General features: G+C 40.0%; 1 protein-coding gene across 1 annotated transcript in view; it reads right to left on the bottom strand.

Moving 5' to 3' along the window:
* Positions 1-1920: 1920 nt before the first annotated feature.
* LOC143988950 (protein eva-1 homolog C-like) overlaps positions 1921-20000 on the bottom strand; it is a 533910-nt gene continuing 515830 nt past the window's right edge. The window contains exon 8 of the mRNA XM_077488896.1: positions 1921-5338. Within this exon, the coding sequence (XP_077345022.1) occupies positions 4968-5338 (371 nt within the window). The 3' untranslated portion in view covers positions 1921-4967. The remainder of the gene's footprint in view (positions 5339-20000) is intronic.

Raw genomic sequence — 20000 nt, 5'->3', positions numbered from 1 at the left:
ATGCAGGCCATTTTTGCCCAGTCTTTTCCTGATGGTGGAGGCATGAACGCTGACCTTAACTGAGGCAAGTGAGGCCTGCAGTTCCTTGGACGTTGTTGTGAGGTCTTTTGTGACCTCTTGGATGAGTCGTCGCTGCACTCTTGGGGTAATTTTGGGCGGCTGGCCACTCCTGGGAAGGTTCACCACTGTTCCATGTCTTCGCCATTTGTGGATAATGGCTCTCACTGTGGTTCGCTGGATTCCCAAAGCTTTGGAAATGGCTTTATAACCCTTTCCAGACTGATAGATCTCAATTACTTTCTTTCTCAATTGTTCCTGAATTTCTTTGGGTCTCGGCATGATGTGTAGCTTTTAAGGATCTTCTGGTGGACCTTACTGTGTCAAGCAGCTCCTATTTAAGTGATGCCTTGATTGTGAACAGGTGTGGCAATAATCAGGCCTGGGTGTGACTAGAGAAATTGAACTCAGGTGTGGACAACCACAGTTATAGTATGTTTTAACAAGGGGGGCAATCACTTTTTCACACAGGGCCATGATGGTTTGGATTTTTTTTCACCTTTAATAATAAACACCTTCATTTACAAATTGCATTTTGTGTTTACTTGTGTTGTCCTTGACTATTGTTTAAATTGGTTTGATGTTCCGAAACACTTAAGTGTGACAAACATGCAAAGGAACAGGAAATGAGGAAGGGGGCAAACACTTTTTCACACCACTGTATATATATATATTTTTTTTTCTTGCAGGTGATTGAGTATTCTTTATATTCACTTATGTTGCACATTGCAATACAGAGGCAGCTTGTCACTCTTTTGAGCATTGCCAAGAGATGTTTTATGATGTATATGATTGCACAGGTTAGAGCATCATGGACATCACCAAAAGTGATATAGCCGTTCACATATATGGCACCTGTGCAGTACTGGATGGGGGGGTTTTCGCTTCACTGCATTTACGCTTGGTAAAAAGGCTTATAATTATGGAAATTAAAGAGTAATAGTATGGCATTTATCTGATTTTGCACAGTCACAGTCAAAGTTAACATTTAGGTTCATATACACTTAAAAAATGAAAGCTTAGGGAAAATTGTATTTTGTGTCCTGTAAAATGTAAATTATCTTATTAATGTTTGTAATTATGTATATTTCATGTCTAGAGGTACTTGCAATTGTACACAGGGAAGTCACATTTGCTCATTAAATAATGATTGCAGTTTACTATTGTACCACAATTTTGATTTATTGCCCTTCTTATCTTTTCTAGTCGTTCTGAACTTAATCACTAAAATCTCATACCACTTTTAACATGTTAGTATCATTTCAGAAGTTGTTTTCAATCTTCTATATCTACAATTTTCATTACATATTACCTGGTGATCCTGCCATGAAGGTCCTTGTTGAGGCACCTCCTGTTATAGATTGACATTTGTTTTCCCATTGTACTCCTGTGTTGTCACCCTGTCACAGGTACCTCCTGGAGGAAAGTACAGGCAGGCAGCAGTCACATACATTGTACAGATATTGTCCAGTGTTGTCAAGAAGCTGGCATAGAGCAACAATATGCAGTTAATGCTGGGATGAATGCATATAGACAGAAGTAGATGAAAGAGGATAGAGGTGAGGTGATCAGTCACATTGAAACTAATAAAATGATCTACAATCATGAAAATGTAGCCTTTGGGGTTTCTCGTTTGATGGGATGCAATACCATGCTTCTCCTACAGTTGGTGCTGTTTTCAGAATGTAATTTTAGAATTCTGATTACCTATAAATCTGCATGTCTTGGGGTTACCCAAATTGTCTGCAGCAAAGTAATTTAAGTTCACTCTGGTAAACCCTTTCATGAACTTCAGTGCTTTATGAAATACACAACTAGTGGAGGTGCAACACCTGTGCTGTGACACAAGACATAATAATGAAATACAAAACCATTTATTTTATTTGTTTCATCCTTTGGCCACATTTGGTCTCTCATTGTTCAACATACAAAGACGTTTTATTCTCCTTTAATAAAATATATAAAAATAGTGTGCATTCCATAGGGAAACATTGCTCAACAAACAAGATACTCAATAAGGCACAACATTGTGCAGCATTTCCAAAATACTTTATATTTATATATATATATATATATATATATATATTATAAAAATGAAAAGATTCAACCTCTCTGAGGTTGTTAGCTTCTGACACATCACATGGAGATCGTATTTCCATGAATTCTACCAATGAAACAGAACTGGGTTTACAGTTGGGAAATGGAGGCATCCATTGGGATCCCCCCCCCCCCCCCCAAAAAAAAGAAACTCTCAATTTGAATAATTAAGCATCTATTAGGTCTCCTGCTCTTATATTAACATTGTAAATAACTGTGGGATACCTACTTTCATAGTTTGTACTGTGTTTTAAAAACTGGAGAATGCCCTACAAAATACAGCAGTCTCTATACTGTACAGAATTATTGTATTTTATCACAAAACATAAATAACAGGATGCCACTGGTAGATTGTGCAAAGATCAAAACCTGTAATTGAAGATACCCCACTTGGGCAAACCAGGGACCTATGCCAGGATTAGCCCATCAATGCAGCTAGACAGAAGAATCATGAAGCAATAGTGGAATCCTAGCTCTTCCAGGAACATCTCTTTAAACTTAATATAAACTTAAAGCCTGCCTCTGGAAAATATATGAAATGTGACCCAGCAACAGTGAAAATAAAAATGAAAATAAAGCAGATTTTGTTTTACCCTACAGTAATTTCCTTTCCCTGCTTGATCTCCTTGGTCTTCCAGGTTGAATAATGCCCAGCATCATTCAACTTGGCTGATTGGGGTACAAGGCATTAGGGCTTTTCCTCCTAAAGGGATCATCACACTGGCACCCTGCACAAGGTATTACAGGCAGAAATTCTGATGTCAGTGATGCTCTCTGCATCATTGCAGACTGCCCAACACTAAAGAAGAGGCAAAGAGGACCCTGTGTCACGAAAATAGCCCAAAGACAAATTAAAATAGGCAAGCATAAAAAAACGTAAAAAATGCACATGGGCAGTGAGCCCAGAGCTGGCCTTGAACAAAAATCATGCTTAAAAGATAAAGGATTCCTAGAGCAATATGAGTTAGCTAAAAATAAAGCAATGCAAAGACATCTGTCTATGGCTCCCTTTGTCAGATTAAGGTCCTGTTTACACCAGGCTATTGCTGAAACACATGCACTATCACAACATGCAGTAATGTTACATGCATTGGGGTGCTGTGGTACCATTCATTGTAAATAGCACTGTCACAACATACATGTGCTGCAAAGTACCACAAAACAGACCAGGGTATGGTGTCCTGTGTGTTACACTGCACTAAAATGTAAATAGCACCTATGCTTTTTGTGTGCTTATGTGCCTAACACAGTGCACCACAATGGTCTCAGTTAAGGAAACACATGTGTTGTGGTGTGAATGGGTCCTAAAACCTCCTACTGAGCCATCTGAAATGACTTGTTAAGTTCTGTAAATATAGGACATCTTTTAGCCTTGTATTAGCAAAGATAAAATGCTAAAACTAAAAAGGATTCCAGAGCTCCACTTGCTTATTCTAAAGAATATGTAGAAAATCACTGTACATGAGCTAACAAAATGCAAGCCTTTGAAAAAATTGGTTTCTTCAGTATATTGACAAAATGATCATCTGCAAATATGCCCTGGAAAGTGTTCCAAAGGCTTCAATAGCCAATGGTTTATAAATAAAACTTCAGTGTGAAAGTGTTCTGCCTTTTCTCTCCATTGTGCAGGAAAATTCCTATTTCTCACAAATGCATGTAGTCAGTACAAAACCAAAATGATGGCATTGAATATCAATAGTGGACCCAACAGAGCTAAGAAAACTGAGGAACCCAGCTGTGAGAGATTCTCACTTTTTTATGGCCAAGTTCCTAGTCATTTGAAGTTATAGGAAATCAGCAAGTTATTGAAGTGTCTACTCGCAGTTGAAATATGAGATTTGTGGTTTCGGTGGGGATGACCTTTAACCAAACACTCATACCAGCGTATGGTTCCTCTACAGAGTAATCACAGATGTTCATCAGGAAAGAGAAGGCCTTCCACTATGCTGCCCATCAATTCCCATAAGGTTCCTTCCTGCACCCACCTGGTTCACGTGTTCCCTTGAGTCCCAATAGAGTTGGACAGGTTGAATACATAATAACCTCATCACATATACTAATTACCAGTCGGCCAGGTTGGGAGTGTTCTGTAAATGTGCTTATAATACAGTGCCTAAAAGTCCCAATGATGTAAAACCAGTTCTGCTCATAACACCATAAATCAAGTGAGGGCAGCCTACAGTTCCTTTGGCTAATGAGAAACTACAAGTCCTGCTAACTGGTAGGGCTTTCTCAGTCTTGTAGCCCCTGAAGAGCCAACGGGTGGAGTGCCCCACACCTGCCACTTGTGAGCCAAACTACTGAAGGATTTCATCCCTGAGGTGTCAGTTGTAAATGCTGCCAAACAAAAGAGGATTTCAAAACACCTATTAAATAGCACAGACAATCACCATGATGATTTTCTGTCTGTAAGAAACATAAAGCATCCTTCTATATGCCCCCCCCCCCCCCCGTCCATCCCACAAAAAATGCCCATATGATAGCAAGCAGCTCTTGCATTGTATTGTTACATTGTCTATGCTGGTTGAGTTTTCCAAGTCTGTTGCTTCGTCTCAGAACCTCGGAGTGTCATCAAGGACCAGCCTCAAGCATCATCATTACAGTCTCAGAGAAGAATCTCACAAAGTGTTTATAACTGCTCCTAGCTAACAGCAAGGAGTAAAGTTGCCCTCATTCTCATATCCTGAGGGTCACAGTACTGAGGAACTGCAAAGTTCATAAATAATGAATTTCCGTGAGCTTCCTGACAAAGTCTCTCATAAACACAAGCTTCTCATTGTTCACCAAAGTGTGCAGTTGGCACAAAAGCTTTCCTAATAATAGCGGTTCAGGCTCCTTGTCCCCGGGATGTCCGGCTGCCCGTTCATCCAGATCTCCCGGATAATACGTTCCCTCTCTTCCAGCCTTTGTGCCCTCTCCAGTTCCTCAGCAGAGGTGAAAACATTCATGTTTAAAGTCCTCTCAAAGCGCCGATGCCTTCTGGCAGACAAGTCAGATGTGGTGTCCGAGTCATCGTCGCTATCGCTGCTGTCACTGTCGCTCTCCTGTTTCCTGGGCGTCTTCTTCACCGTGGACCTTTTACAGTCGGTCTGACAGGATATCCTCATTACTAGAGCCACTAGTGTCAAAATGAGACCGATGCATACTCCAGATACAAAATACAAAGCTGCTCTTTCTGGGTTTTCTGCAAACAAATAGAAAGAATGTGTCAAAGAAAGAAAAAGCAAAGTTAACCATTTAAATTAAGGAGCACTGCTTACTTAATACACTTTGTTGCAGTGAAAAGCAAAATATGAATACAGAATACAAATACATAAATGTAGACTTGCTTTCCTTTTGCCTGTGTAGAGCAAAGTAAAGGAACATGTAGACTATATCTCAACCCAAGGACAAAATGTGATGCATTGCAGTTTACCATTCCTTAGATTTGGTGGCTGTATTCCTTTTTTTTTTAGACTAAGTACATTTTCTGCAAGTACATAAAAACACCTGCTGATCCTGATGGAAATCCTATTAACTTCCTGTGTACTGAACTAAAATGTTATCAGCTTTCCACAATATCTTCTGTAAATTAAAAAAAACTATCTATGGTAAAAAAAATTTGAAGAAGTGGTGGTGTTTTTAGTCCAGTTCAGGAAAGCAACCTAGGGGGACAACTTTGCTCCTCTATAGCTACAGTGTGGTGAGTGAGTGTTGTTACCCTAGGACCGGAAAAGGTTTACAAGTAGGCTCACCAGATGGAACAAAAGCCTAAAACAAGCCACCACATCGAAGCTGCAATACATATTGTTTTTGAGTTGATATGCTTTAACCATCCTCACCCCAACTCACCTACCCGCCCCCCCCCCCAAACATTATGTACTTAATTTTCCCCACTCCCATGCTGTTCAGTGTGGCCTCCAGGACAAAGGTAAAAAGACCTGGCACTTCAAGTTTCAGGTATACACATGACTCACTACACCACTGCTGTCACCTGGGGCTGGGGAAGGGGTGTCCATAGCCTCCAACTGGTTTGGAACTTTCATCGCCTGGTCCTGGCAGCCACATAGAGCAGCACAAGAGTATATCTAAAGTCAAAACTTTTTTTTATGTAGCTTTGGATAGAGTCTTGGTTGTTGTCCATGTCCCTATTGCTCAACAGGACACCTTTTCCAGGGCCAACTATCTGCATTTTTCCAAATTTTGGAGGGATTTTCCCACTTCCTCCTGTGTCTCCGGGGCAGAAAGGGAAGGGAAATTTCCCCAATGGGACACAGCTTAAAAAAAAAAACTGACATGGGTTTCATTTCTTCTCTACTCTATCTAAAGCCAAAGCTTTCTATTTTTGTTGTGGATATACTTTAAAAATTGTCATTGCTTGGATTACAGGATCTCTTCAAACCTTGTGCCTACAAAGAAAATAGTGTCACTACTTTGGGAATGGTGCCAAGCATTCCCCAGAGATTCAGAGTTCTAGATTTACAACAATTCAGTTGAAAATACAAAAGTCTCTTCTAAAAGCCTAGTAAAAAAATATAACCTCAACCGGTTTTGTCTTGGTATTTGACGTATCTGATTGTGTCACATGCATCCCGTCCTTTCCAAAGAATGAAACTTAATCCCTGCACAACATACATTCACTTAGAGGAACCACGCTGGCTCCCTGCCCAGACCACCAAAAATTAATTCCAGTGCGATCAAGGTTTGATTTATCATTTACATTTTACTGTGTTCCTCGCTTTTCTCTACAGCATCTCAATGATCTAGCCTTTCCTGTGCTGCAGCCGTCTGGCAAACAGCCTGAGAACAGATTAGACGACAAATGGAGCACTTGGGAACTTCATAAAGTGAACTTCAGTACAGAACAACGTCCTGTCCTGTAATATTAAAACTAGGAGTAAAATGGAATACAGACCCCATAGGAAGACGGGTAAACAAAAGATAACAGGGACGATTGTTTCCTATATTTCTCTTGCTCTGCATCTGAAATTTTAGTAGATCTGAGACAAACAAAATGTAATGTTCTGGGGGCCTGACATATAAAGGGTCAATCTTCGGTTTGTATTTTTTTTTTTTTAATACATTGAGCTTCATTCTTTTTTTAATATTTCATCTTCATTTATTTTAAGACTTTTATGCAGATTGTTCAATTTTGCGAGACCAAGAAAAGTTGCAAGAGAGTTGGGCTTTTGAAATCTCTAATGGAATTACAAATCCTTTGGCAGATAAAACTGGTCCCATTTATGTATTTCTGTCCATCCGGTTTTGAGATGTAAAATTAAATACAGAGCTGTATAAATCTGTGCTGTTAAGGGCTTGTTCACAACTTCACATCATCTGCAGTGATCTGCCGCTTAATCGTCTTATATTTTATTGTATTATAACTTTATTGTCTCCCTTTTATATTGCAAAAGCGTTGCATAAACTGTTGGCACTATATAAATCCTGAATAATAATAATCGGCATCTTCATCACTAACCTGGTCTTAAAATACCAACACAACTGTCCTCTCCACTCATCAGAAGACCTCCTCTCTAGCTCCCTCATCACCTCCTCCCACGCTCACCATCAGGACTTCTACAGAGCCTCTCCCATCCTCTGGAACTCCTTACCCCAATCTATCTCCTAATCTATTCACCTTTAGGTGGTCCCTGAAACCTCATCTCTTTAGAGAAGCCTAACTAATACACTGCTTCTAACTAACGCACTGTCTTTTTACTTTCTCCATCAGCTCATCCACACAGTTATTACCTTTGGCATCACTTGACCCTCCCTCTTAGACTGCAAGCTCTAAAGAGCAGGGCTCTCTGATTGCTCTTGTATTAAATTGTTTGGTAACTGCAAAGTCTGCCTATCTTTTATAAAGTGATGTGCAAACTGTTGGTGCTAAAAAAATACTGTATAATAAACCTACACAGATTACCAAAGGCTCAGTGCTAAGGCACACAGGAAACAATTGTTTCTGTGTGCCATGTTTATACCACAACACTGCGGTGAGGTGTGTAAGTATGCATATCGCTATGTTCACTGCATATCCTCTTGAAATAATTTAATAAAGTAAAAAAAAGTTAAGTTTTTCCCTTTATGACCAGAAGTCATTGAAGCCTTGCTGTCTAGACCAAATGTGGAAGTTTTTTCTTGGCTTTAAAGCCCAACTTCAGACAAGGAAAAAAATAGTTTTCCAATGCAATGGGGCTGTGCCCACAATGCTTGAGTCAACGGCTCGTTTTTGTCTAAGGCATTGGAGAAAGCTTATACTCACCCGAACCTCCACTCTACCTTCAAACAGCGCTCTCCCATGATCCAGTGATGGACTGTTCCTGATGTCCTTACGTTCAGAGCAGGTCTAGGGGCGTGATTTCAGAAACAGTCCACCACACAAGACGTGGGGGACAGGGGCAGGAGCCACAGGGACCATTCTTGGGTGGGAAGAATTGTAGAATTAGGCAAGTATATCTCCGTTCCCCGATCCCCGATCCCCTAGACAAAAACAAGTAGTTAACCTGTGCAGGGGGGGGGGGGCACAGACCCAATGTATGGGAAAACTTTTTTTTGTCCAGATTTGGGATTTTAAGACTTGTTAAATACCCTTTATGGGTGTTGTTAGTGCAATGCACTATGACATCATGAGGCTTAAGGTTTTTATAAACAATGTAAACAAACCCAAGTGATCACCATATCATAGCGATTTGATAATCAGGAACCATGCTGATTGGTCCCCAACTGCTTGGGGAAACCCAGAGATATCATTAAAATTCAGTCAGCTAACAAATGAAATCAAGCTGTTCTGTGTTAGCATTGTGCTAGAAATCCAGACTGCTGCCCTCAGAAAGGTTGGTCCGGATCCCCATTGGTCACACACCTTGAGCATCATTGTTGCTTGGAACACTCTGCAGAGGGCATGATGAACCTCTGGAGATTTGGATTGCTATGTTCTGTGCAAGAGAAGCAGTCCAGATCTTCAGGCTGCTACAGTTTGATATTTGTCTAAAGCACGTTATAAAAAAAAAAAAAAAAACACATTCTTTACTTGTTATGCAGCCATAACACTTATAAAAAATAGCTTTCATTTGGGCTTTATATAGAGAGAGTCGATAAATACAGAACAAGGATGTTGACTGAATAGAGTGTACTTGTTCCAAGTCAGTTACTGAAAGTATTGAAGCAAAATGGTCAGCATGACAGCCAGAATAGTGTTTAAAAAAAAGAGATCTTCAACCCTTCAATGTTTCCCTCATAACATAATTCTGGATAATAGATTACTAGAAGTGCCCATCTATGGTGGGATCTGGGTCAGAAAGAGACATGAGTAAGGTGTAAATTATTATGAAAGCAGTGAACAGAACAGAACTCTACACTGTTTTTCCTCCTGACTTGGACTTAGGTTTTTTTTTTTGTACACAGTAAAAGAATTGCTTTTATTTTTGGTGTGGATGGAAACCATCACATGACCACAAAAAAATTTCTTCACCATGGCACCATGATATAAAACCATACCTGTGATCTCACGCATCCCAAGACCCACTGATATGGTTGTATATAGAGTAAAGTATAGACTGGTCAAGGACAAATTACCCAGCAGTACAGCATGAGATACTATATAATAAATGTTTAAGAGCAGCTGGTCATTTTAGGCAAAGTGGAGATAAGAAATCCTACTTCTAGCTCAAATTGAGATCTTTGGAGACCTCACTGGGAACTCTGAATAGAAAACAGTTGTTTTTTATGTTGCCTTACCAAGTACTGTATCTGAGCCCTTGTATACACGGTCGGAGATTCAGACAACCAAATCCATCTGAGTAATTCGGATTAATTTTGGAAGAGGTCCGGAAGTGATGTTGCATACACACGGTCGGACAAAGCTGTCGGAAAATCCAATTGTACATAACGCAATGACATTATTTAGTTAGGACGGGACTACGTTGAGGCTAGTAGCCAATAGCTTTGGTCTAGGAATTTGATCTGAGCATGCGTGGCACTTTGTCTGTCGGAGTAGGCTACACATGATCGGAGTATGTACGATCGGAGCATTTTGTCAGAAAATTTTACCGGCAAGTTGGAAAAGCTGGTCCGGCGGATATTCTGATGGAAAGAGTCCGATTGAGACCACACACAGTCGGAATATCCGACAAAACGGTCCGATAGGATACATTCCGTTGGAATCTCCGACCGTGTGTACAAGGGCTTAGAGTCATATTTTGCCATTGGTTTGTACAACAAAAGACAGTGGTAAAATGGGCTAAAATACTCTGGTGTGTCAGGAGTCTTAGCTATGTGTTCTTTTTTGGTCCAAGGTAATAAATAAACTGAATGATGACTTTCAAGAGTACCCATTTTGAGATGTATTAGGGGATGTATTAGGGGTCAAAAAGACCATATTTATTTCCACAACAAGTATTAACCAACAGAGGATTTTGGCTATCTCTAAGAAAAGAAAGCAGACTGAAGTTCAGCAGAACGCGTTGAACCATTAGAAGGGTTTATAGAGAGATGTTAGTAAACACAGATTTTTTCAGATCAGTTTAGGACAGATGACCTATTGTACCACATATTATGATCTTCCAACCTATTTTAAAACCTTTCTTTTATTTTTAGCACATATGGTCACTGCTGACCATTATTAATTTTTGGAATTTTCTTTTTTGGAAACCATCCTTGTCCAGTCCTGGTCTGCCTTAACCACCTCAGCTCCCACCAGTGATACCCATATGGGGTCATTCTGATTCATTTTGGCACATTGCTACTGCATAGATACAGATAATCCATGCACTACGGAATACATTTTTTGGATTAACAGTAATAGCATCTATGCTAATAATGGCCCTCTAGTGGCCGAATTAGTTATCTACATCTTTCATCTGGATTTCCTTGATGGCTGGATATGAGGAATGAAATGTGAGACCCCCTGAGTTTTTTGATGAGCCTGTTTTCTCTGTTCTAAGGTGAGAGTTCTGGGAGCCCTGACTATTTGAATTCACATCAGTGTTTTTTACCAACATTTCACATTTTTTGTGCTTATATGGACTATTTATTATTTTTTATTTTCACACGTTGATTTTTGCACTTAGCATATTTATTTATTTATATAGTATTGGCATCATTTGCGCAGGACTCTTCTTTTCGTTATTAAAATTTGGGTTGTGTCATCTTCATTATTTATCGCATTAGGATTAAACAAAGAATGGAAATTTGAAGCTGGACTTTGGTTAAGTTATAAATTGTATGGTTTTATAAATCTCCAGTATAGTAAGGTTCCAAAGCCCATTTCAATGTAACACAAAGGATCGCTTACCTTATTTCTCTTCCCCAGGAGTGACTTTGTGGTACTGGTCATGTCATGAATACCAGAACTGGAGGGGACGAATCCTGGGGGACTGAGAAATTAGGAAAGTAATTCTTATCTATGACATGCCCCAGAGCAGGGGTCAGCAACCTTTTTCCACTTAAGGGCCAGATTCAACATATGTGAAAGCATGGATGGCCGCATTCATCTGCTAATAAATGAAGATAATAATCTGGACTCCTTTACATTACACAGCCCCACACCTCTGGACCCCTTTACATTGCACAGCCCCCTGCACATCACACAGCCCCCCTGCATATTACACCCCCCCCATGTTATGCTTTAAAATTGCGCACACTCGTGGAATAGTGACAAATTATGGTACTTAAAAATCTCCATAGGCGACGCTTTAAAAATGTCTACAGGTTACCAGTTTAGAGTTATAGAGGAGGTCTTGTGCTAGAATTACTGCTTTCGCTCTAACGATCGTGGCGATACCTCAGGTGTGGTTTGAACACTGTGGTTGCTACATACGTATGCGTTGGCTTTTTTTAATTTTTTCATTTTTACACTGTCCCTTTAAAAAAAAAATCTGATCATTTTTATTGCTGTCAGAAGGAATGTGAACATCCCTTGTGGCAGTAATAGGCAGTGAGAGGTACTCTTTGTGGAGGGATCTGGGGTCTATAAGTCCCTCCTTTGCACTTAAAAGCATTCAAAACACCAAGTTTGGCTGTTTTGAATGCTGTCATTTGTAAAAATTTGGCACCTTTAAGTCTTCTGTAAAGCTGAAGTGATGTCATGACATTGCTTCTGGGTTACTAGATCCGAGACCAATCAGAGCCGATTCTGGCTTCATTCGGTTCTACGGTCATCGGGGGCATGTGCCGGTGTTCTATCAGATTAGGCGACGGATCAGATTTGGTAACGGAAGTGACGTTACCAGCAAAAATTGCTTACTGAGCATGTGCAGTGCATTCCAGCATGGCCTCTATGCATTCTAATAGGTTTCCTAATCTGACAGGACACGAAGGTGGCAGCGGCCATCTTGTTACACCCAGGCAAGGCTAGAATGTCACACTTATTATAGAAGTAAACAGAGCTTACATATAATGAAATACAGTATATCAAGATGACCGAGTTAGGGTGTCCAGAAATGTCATCGGGCCCTTCTGACCATTCGTTTGGTGCTGAACAGTGTGGGGTGTACCAAGATGGCCGTTGCCACTTTCTGACTGTAGCCTTGCCACTGGTTTTCAAATTTAACAAGAAAACAGTATCAGAGATTTACAATACTGCATATATTACACTATATACCCTGACTTTACTGCTAAAACAAGTGTGAAATTCCAGATTTGTCTGGATGTAAGAAGAACTGGGTGTATCAAGATGGCCACTGCCGCCTTCGTGTTCTGCCAGATTAGGAAACCTATTGGAAGCCATAGCAGCCATGCTGGAATGTATTGCGCATGCATAGTAAGCAATTTTTGCTGGTAACGTCGCTTCCGTTATCTGACGGGTCACTTAATCTGACGGAACACCGGCTGGTCGCTCGGGCCTCCCGGTGGGATGGGAGAGCCTGGGTGATCCGTAGAAGGTGGTGGGAGAGGGGGAACATCCCCTCCCACTGCTTGGGATAACAGCTGAGTGGCTTCTTAGCTGCATCGGTTGTTATCCCAAGAAAGCCGACCGGGGTTAAAATATCCGCTGGCTGGGTGCACTTGAATTTATCACGTGCACTGACGGGCCGTAATTTGCCAACCCCTGCCCTAGACTTATGAACATTAGAACCTTGCCTCAAAAACATCACTTTTTTAAGCTGATCGGAGTCAGCTCTAGATTCTGTAAAAGAGTGAATAATTAAGTTAAATATTTGGCATTTGGCTTTGGATTGCAAAACACAAAGAGAACATTCATAGACAGGTATAGGTTACCCAAACTCTGTGCAATCGCTCTTTGTGAAGGAAATTCCTTTTATACTTCCTGCTCAAAATTAGAGGTCACACAAGCACAGAGCATTTTGACGTCACTGGATAGTAAACTTTGAGTCTAATCTCTACCCAACTGCCACCTTATCCTAACTCAAGGGATGCATACTTCTAAATTAAAGTATATTTAAACCCAATCACTAAAACTTCATATAAGATTTAACATGAAAATATAATTTGAAGCAAAATGTAAAATATTTTTAAATCTGAAGTTTTCATTAACCCCTTGACAATAGCAATAGGCATATATGCGGACACAGGGCTAGCTCCAATGGCCCCCCAGAACAGGGAATAAGCTGTCATTGAAATTAAGTACTTGTTTTCCCCTTTAATTAATTTAAAAAAAGACAATTCTTTATGATACACTGTGTTTACCAAACTAATTTTCATTCACTTAGGGCAGGAGTCTCCAAACTTTCTAAACAAAGGGCCAGTTTACTGTCCTTCACACTTAAGGGGACCAGGCTATGGCCATTGGGTGTACAAAAGGTCACAGACGTCAGTGATAAATAATGCCCCATTGTTTGTTTTAGTGGGAGTAATTCCCCCCCATCATTGGTGTCAGTGGGAGAAACTCTGCCCCATCATTGATGTCATTGGGCCCCACTGTTGGTGTCATTGAGAGAAATTATGCCCCATTGTTGCTGTCATTCAGAGAAATTGTGCCCCATCATTCAGAGGAATTATGCCCCTTCATTGGGGTAAGTGTTCGGGGGATTATGCTCCATTGTTGGGGGCAGGATAAGAACAAGCAAAGGGACGCATCTGGCCCCCCGGGCCACAGTTTGGAGACAGCTGATTTAAGGTTTAGATGTATTTTGAAGCTTTTGTTTAAATAAGATATATACTGTACATTCCAGGTTCTTCAAAACAAAGGTGTGTAAAGTCTTATGGTTAGTTTTCTATAGAAAGTATCCAAAGCGTGAGTTAAAAAGCCTGACTCCTGTGAGAATGCTATAGAGAAGGACATTTGCGCTTTGAGGAAGTAGTGGTCTCTCTGCAGAGGACCAACGCGTTCCTTGCTGATTCAGAGGTAGAGCTCTATAATCAGCAGTGAGCATAAGCTTTGCTGACTACAAAATTACACAGGGGGGAGTCAGACCCTTGCAGAGAGGTCATTGCTTCAACACAGAGATCAAGGGTCCTTCTCTAGAGCATGCAACCAGGGGACAGACTTTTCTACTCAGGATATGGATGTTTTCCATAGAAAACAAACTAATATTTTGAATACCTTTTATTTTGATATACCTGGAAGTATTTAGCTGATGTAAATGGAAAGTTCAATTGGGCTTTAAATCTGATCATAGTTTATTCCTTCGAGCCATACATAACTGCATACAGTATTTATACTTTAGGCATATAGATATTTATAGAGGGTCAGATTTTGGTGGTCTTTGGATGCCAATAGATGCTAACTTACACGGTGAAAGAGAACCTACAGAATGAAAGCCTATTTATACCAGAAAAATGTCAGGGACAAGAGGGGTGAGGTCTTCAGGTGACATTAGTTACAACATGACAGTCTATGGCAGTCATACTATACTTTCATGTTCGGACGCCCACCCAACAGCTGCTGATCTTGGGTCACTGCTTGGGACTTGTAACATGTAAATAAAGACATCCAGCAAGTCCAGCTAGTGAATGGGGTTTTGCTGCTCGTGAAGGAATTCTGGAGTATTTATGGGTGTGAGACAGCTGTGCGCAGCGTCTTATACAGAACAGTAATAGAGCAGCAGGTGCAGGAGCTTCGATTAGCAGTGCCAAAAGTGCACATGGTAGTTATTTCATTATTATTTCGTATTGCTGGCAAAGGCAAAGTTTAAGAAATGTCTTTATGATCATCTATGTGATTTTGTTTCTTTTTTTTTTTAAACTGTAGGATCTTCCAGCATGCCTTGGAACAAGGTTGTAGATTATACCCTACAGTATCTGAACTTTAGGCAGATGCCTCACTTGTTACCTGTTGTCTTGCTGCCAGTACCAACATCAATTCCATTGTGAAAATCAAAATTAGGCCATAAGGAACATCATTACTTTTCCTTATAAACACCATTATTTACAGAACATACCCTAATATGAATTTAAAGCTGAACTCTGCGCTAGAAAAAATCTTACAGTGGGGCGTGCCCCCCCCACACACACACACACTGCAAGGGTTAAATTGCTTGTTCGATCGAAAGCAGGCCATGCAGGGAGCGAATCTCCTACTATTTCTGATGAAACAGTTGAAATGCCAGTTAGCACCCTTTCACTACATCCCTCAACTGAAAAATCAAGGAACTGGATGGAAAATTGACTGAACGGCATCTGCATCAAATCAGATGCAGGCACTGCTCAGGTATTTTGACAGCTCAAATTACAATGGCCAAAGTGAAAGATTCGTCCTTCCAAGATACAATCAGATTTCTTTAGAAAACAAATTAAGATTTTGAACACCTTTTATTTTGATATACCTGGAAAGAATTTAGCTGATGTAAAGTTGGGTTTTAAAATGGTTGTAAAGGCTGAAGTTTCTTTACCTTCACGCATTCTATGCATGAAGTTAAAAAACCTGTGTGCTCCTCCCCCCACAGCCCCCCTAATACTCACCTGAGCCCTATCTCAATCCAGTTATGTGCATGAAAGCCTCAGGGACTCCCAGTGCTATTGGGGGCCCTGGTCAAGGGGGATGAGCCAGGAGCACTAGCAAGTAACCCAAGAAGAAGAGGATCAGGGCTGCTCTGTGCAAAACCATTGCACGGAAAATATAAGTGTGCCTATTTATTTTATTTTTTTAATACCAAACCTTTAATACCACTTTAATTTTGATTTATTTTATTTATTCTTTCTAGCTATAAATAACTGCATACAGTAGTTATACTTTAGGCATATACCAACTTATGGTGGGTCAGATTTTGTTCAGCCCAAAGGCTGAACAGAAAAGATCTATGGCCAGCTTAAGGAGTACAGGTATAAGGAGTAGTACTTACCTTATTCCTCTCTCCCACAGGCTCCCCCTAGCTGTGACTGGGACCCTGCAGCCGCCTCTCTAAACCACTCATGCTCACCCCGCCATATACTATGCAGCCCTGCTTTGTGCATAATGATGCTGGGGGACTGCCCACAGCCTGGAGCTCTGGGAAGGAGAGGGCAGTGCTTGAACCTGCTGGAATAGGGAATCAAAATATGTAATACTGTCTGTTATTCTACTCCTAGAAATACTGGGCATTCGACCCTTGCAGCGCAGGAAGTATTTCCCCAGAGTTTGGCTGTAACTAAACTTACATTTTAAATCCATGTACCAAACTGAATGTAAAGATGAGAAGATATGCAGGCACTTTGGGAGCCCTGAAGATTTCTATTACGCAAATGTTGACTTCAGCTCTTAAAGCTGAGCTTAAGTGTCACATGACTTATCTCCTTAGCTTTCTAAATCAGAATGGAGCTTAGGCTCCACAATAGGTTTCAGCAATACTGCAAACACAAGGGATCAATAGGGCATCAATTGAGCTCTAAGTCTGTTGTGTTATCAAAATTTGGATCCTAAAGGGTGGCATCAGCAGTGGTTCCCAGGCTTGTGGCTGACTAGGGTCAGCAGACACAACTTTCTGAGGATAGGTGGGTGACTGGGTCTACAGCCTTTTCAGGAAGACAATATACATCATGTAAGGTCAGCAGGTACAACTTTCCAGTAATAAGTGGATGACTGGGTCTATATAAACCTTTCTAGGAAGAGAATATACATCATGTAAGGTCAGCAGACACAACTTTCTAGGGATAGGTTTTCGAATATTGTATAGTGAATATTGTAGAGGCAGGGTCACTTTAACAAAAAAAATGTTTTCTTATAATTAGAATTATTAATAATAATAATAATAATAATAATAATAATAATAATAGTAGCTTATGGTTTAACATTAAAATGGATATGAAATAACTGCCATTTGTTCATACACACCTGCCACTAATTAGACAACTCAAGTTGTTTATGAAGTAAAATCTTATAGGATTTAAAAAAGATAGGAAAAACAGAGAACACAGAGCAGCATAATGCAATTTCCTGTCTTTTTATCTTTCCTTTACCAATCTCCGTATTGAACTTGGTGTCAGCTGTCCCCATCGGCCCTACAGAAGATAATCAGTTTGTGTTGTGAATAATGCCTCGTCCATTACACTGCCGTCTCAGCAACTAAATATTTCCAAATATGTAAAACTGTGTTTGTTTTACTAGCAGTTATATTTGGAAAAAGAAACCCTTTGGAGCTGAGCTGAAGCCAGGAGACATTACTCATCGGCAAACAAAAGCTATTAGAGACATCCGAGAAAAAAAATATCTTTGCTTTCATCTTGGAAAAAAAACTAGAGATCTTACAACAACACTAGAAAGATTACAGCTTGTGGATGCTGCACATTCGGAGATCAAGCGCTTTGCTGCTGTTCTGGACTCTGGCTGATGTGTAGTGAGGTCAGCCACAGATGAGAAATCTTGTAGACCACCATGTGGTCTACATACACCCAGCCTTGTAAATTGAAAAGACAGGACATGTGAAAATGGGCTTGAACTTAAAAAGTAAATTGCTATCTAAAAAGGAACTTAAAGGCCTCATGTACACTGCTGCTGGTAAACTGGCGTTTAGGAGCAGTTGGGAGTCTTTTTCAACTGCCCCTGAACTCTCCTCTATGATATCTTATTGGTCCATGTACACAGGGACGTTTACAGTCCTTTCTAGGCAGTTGAGTTTAGAATGAATTTTTTGGAATGCTGAGTTTACAGGCATTCCAAGCGCTAAACACTTCTAAACGCGGTAACTCGTGTTTACCTACATTTCATTTACAGGTGTTTTGTTTTTTTAAAACGCTTCTAAACACCAACACGGTATTTAAACGCGGCAAAACAGATGGTTTAACCACTTGACCACTGGGCACTTAAACACCCTTAATAACCAGACCAATTTTCAGCTTTCGGTGCTCTCGCATTTTGAATGACAATTACTCAGTCATGCAACACTGGACCTATATGAAATTTTTGTCCTTTTTTTCACACAAATAGAGCTTTCTTTTGGTGGTATTTAATCACCGCTGGGTTTTTTTTTTTTTGTGCTATAAAAGAAAAAATACCGAAAATTCTGTAAAAAAACGAATTTTTCTTTGTTTCTGTTAGAAAATTTAGCAGATTAGTAATTTTTTCTTCATAAATTTTGGCCAAAATTTATACTACTACATATCTTTGGTAAAAATAAGTACAAATTGGTGGATATTATTTGGTCTTTGTGAAAGTTATAGAGTCCACAAGCTATGGTGCCAATATCTGAAAATTGATCACACCTGAAGGACTGACGGCCTATTTCAATTCTTGAGACCCTAACATGCCAGAAAAGTACAAATACCCCCCAAATGACCCCTTTTTGGAAAGAAGACATTCCAAGGTATTTAGTAAGAGGCATGATGAGTTTTTTGAAGTTGTCATTTTTTCCCACAATTCTTTGCAAAATCAAGATTCTTTTTACTTTTTTTTTTTTTTTTCACAAAATTGTCATATTATCAGGTTATTTCTCACACACAGCATATGCATACCACAAATTACACCCCAAAACACATTCTTCTATTACTCCCGAGTATGGTGATACCACATGTGTGAGACTTTTACACAGCGTGGCCACATACAGAGGCCCAACATGCATGGAGCGCCATCAGGTGTTCTGGAGCACCCAGGACAATTCTGACATTTCTCTCCTACATGTAAAAATCATAATTTATTTGCTAGAAAATTACATAGAACTCCAAAACATTATATATGTTTTTTTAGCAAACACCCTGGAGAATACAATGGTGGTCTTTGCAACTTTTTATCTCGCACGGTATTTGCGCAGTAATTTTTCGAATGCTTTTTTTTGGAAAAAAAACTGTTTTGTGCTTAAAAAAAAAAAAAACACAGTAAAGTTAGCCCAATTTTTGCATATTGTGAAAGATGAAGTTACGCTGAGTAAATAGATACCTAATATGTCACTCTTCAAAATTGCACACGCTCGTGGAATGGCGGCAAACGTCGCTACTTAAAAATCCCCATAGGCGACGATTTACATTTTTTTTACTGGTTATATGTTTTGAGTTACAGAGGAGGTCTAGGGCTAGAATTATTTCTCTCGCTCTAACGTTCGCAGCGATACCTCACATGTGTGGTTTGAACACCGTTTTCATATGTGGGCGGGACTTACGCATGCGTTCGCTTCTGCATGCGAGCACATGGGGACAGGGGCGCTTTAAAAAAAACATTTTTTTTTATTGTTCATTTTACTTTATTTATTTTAGTTTGACATTTTTTTCCCCAAAAATAATTTTTTTGATCACTTTTATTCCTATTACAAGGAATGTAAACATCCCTTGTAATAGGAATATGGCATGACAGGTCCTCTTTACAGTGAGATGTGGGGTCAATAAGACCCACATCTCACCTCTAAGCTGGGAAGCCTGAAAAAAAAAAAGATTCTGGCTTTGATCGTATTAGCGATTCGGTAGAAGCACCGGAGGGCGGAGGGCGGCGGGAGATGTCTATGGCTGGGTATTGCAGGGTATCACCGACTATGGCTGGGTATCTCAGAGCATGGTGTTGCAGAGTA

This window comes from Lithobates pipiens, unplaced genomic scaffold (genome assembly GCF_037356315.1).
Source record: "Lithobates pipiens isolate NorthernLeopardFrog02 unplaced genomic scaffold, aLitPip1_a1.2 Scaffold_18, whole genome shotgun sequence".
Classification (NCBI taxonomy): Eukaryota; Metazoa; Chordata; class Amphibia; order Anura; family Ranidae; genus Lithobates; species Lithobates pipiens.
The sequence above is the reverse complement of the archived record's forward strand: the minus strand, read 5'-3'. Positions and strand labels throughout refer to the sequence as shown.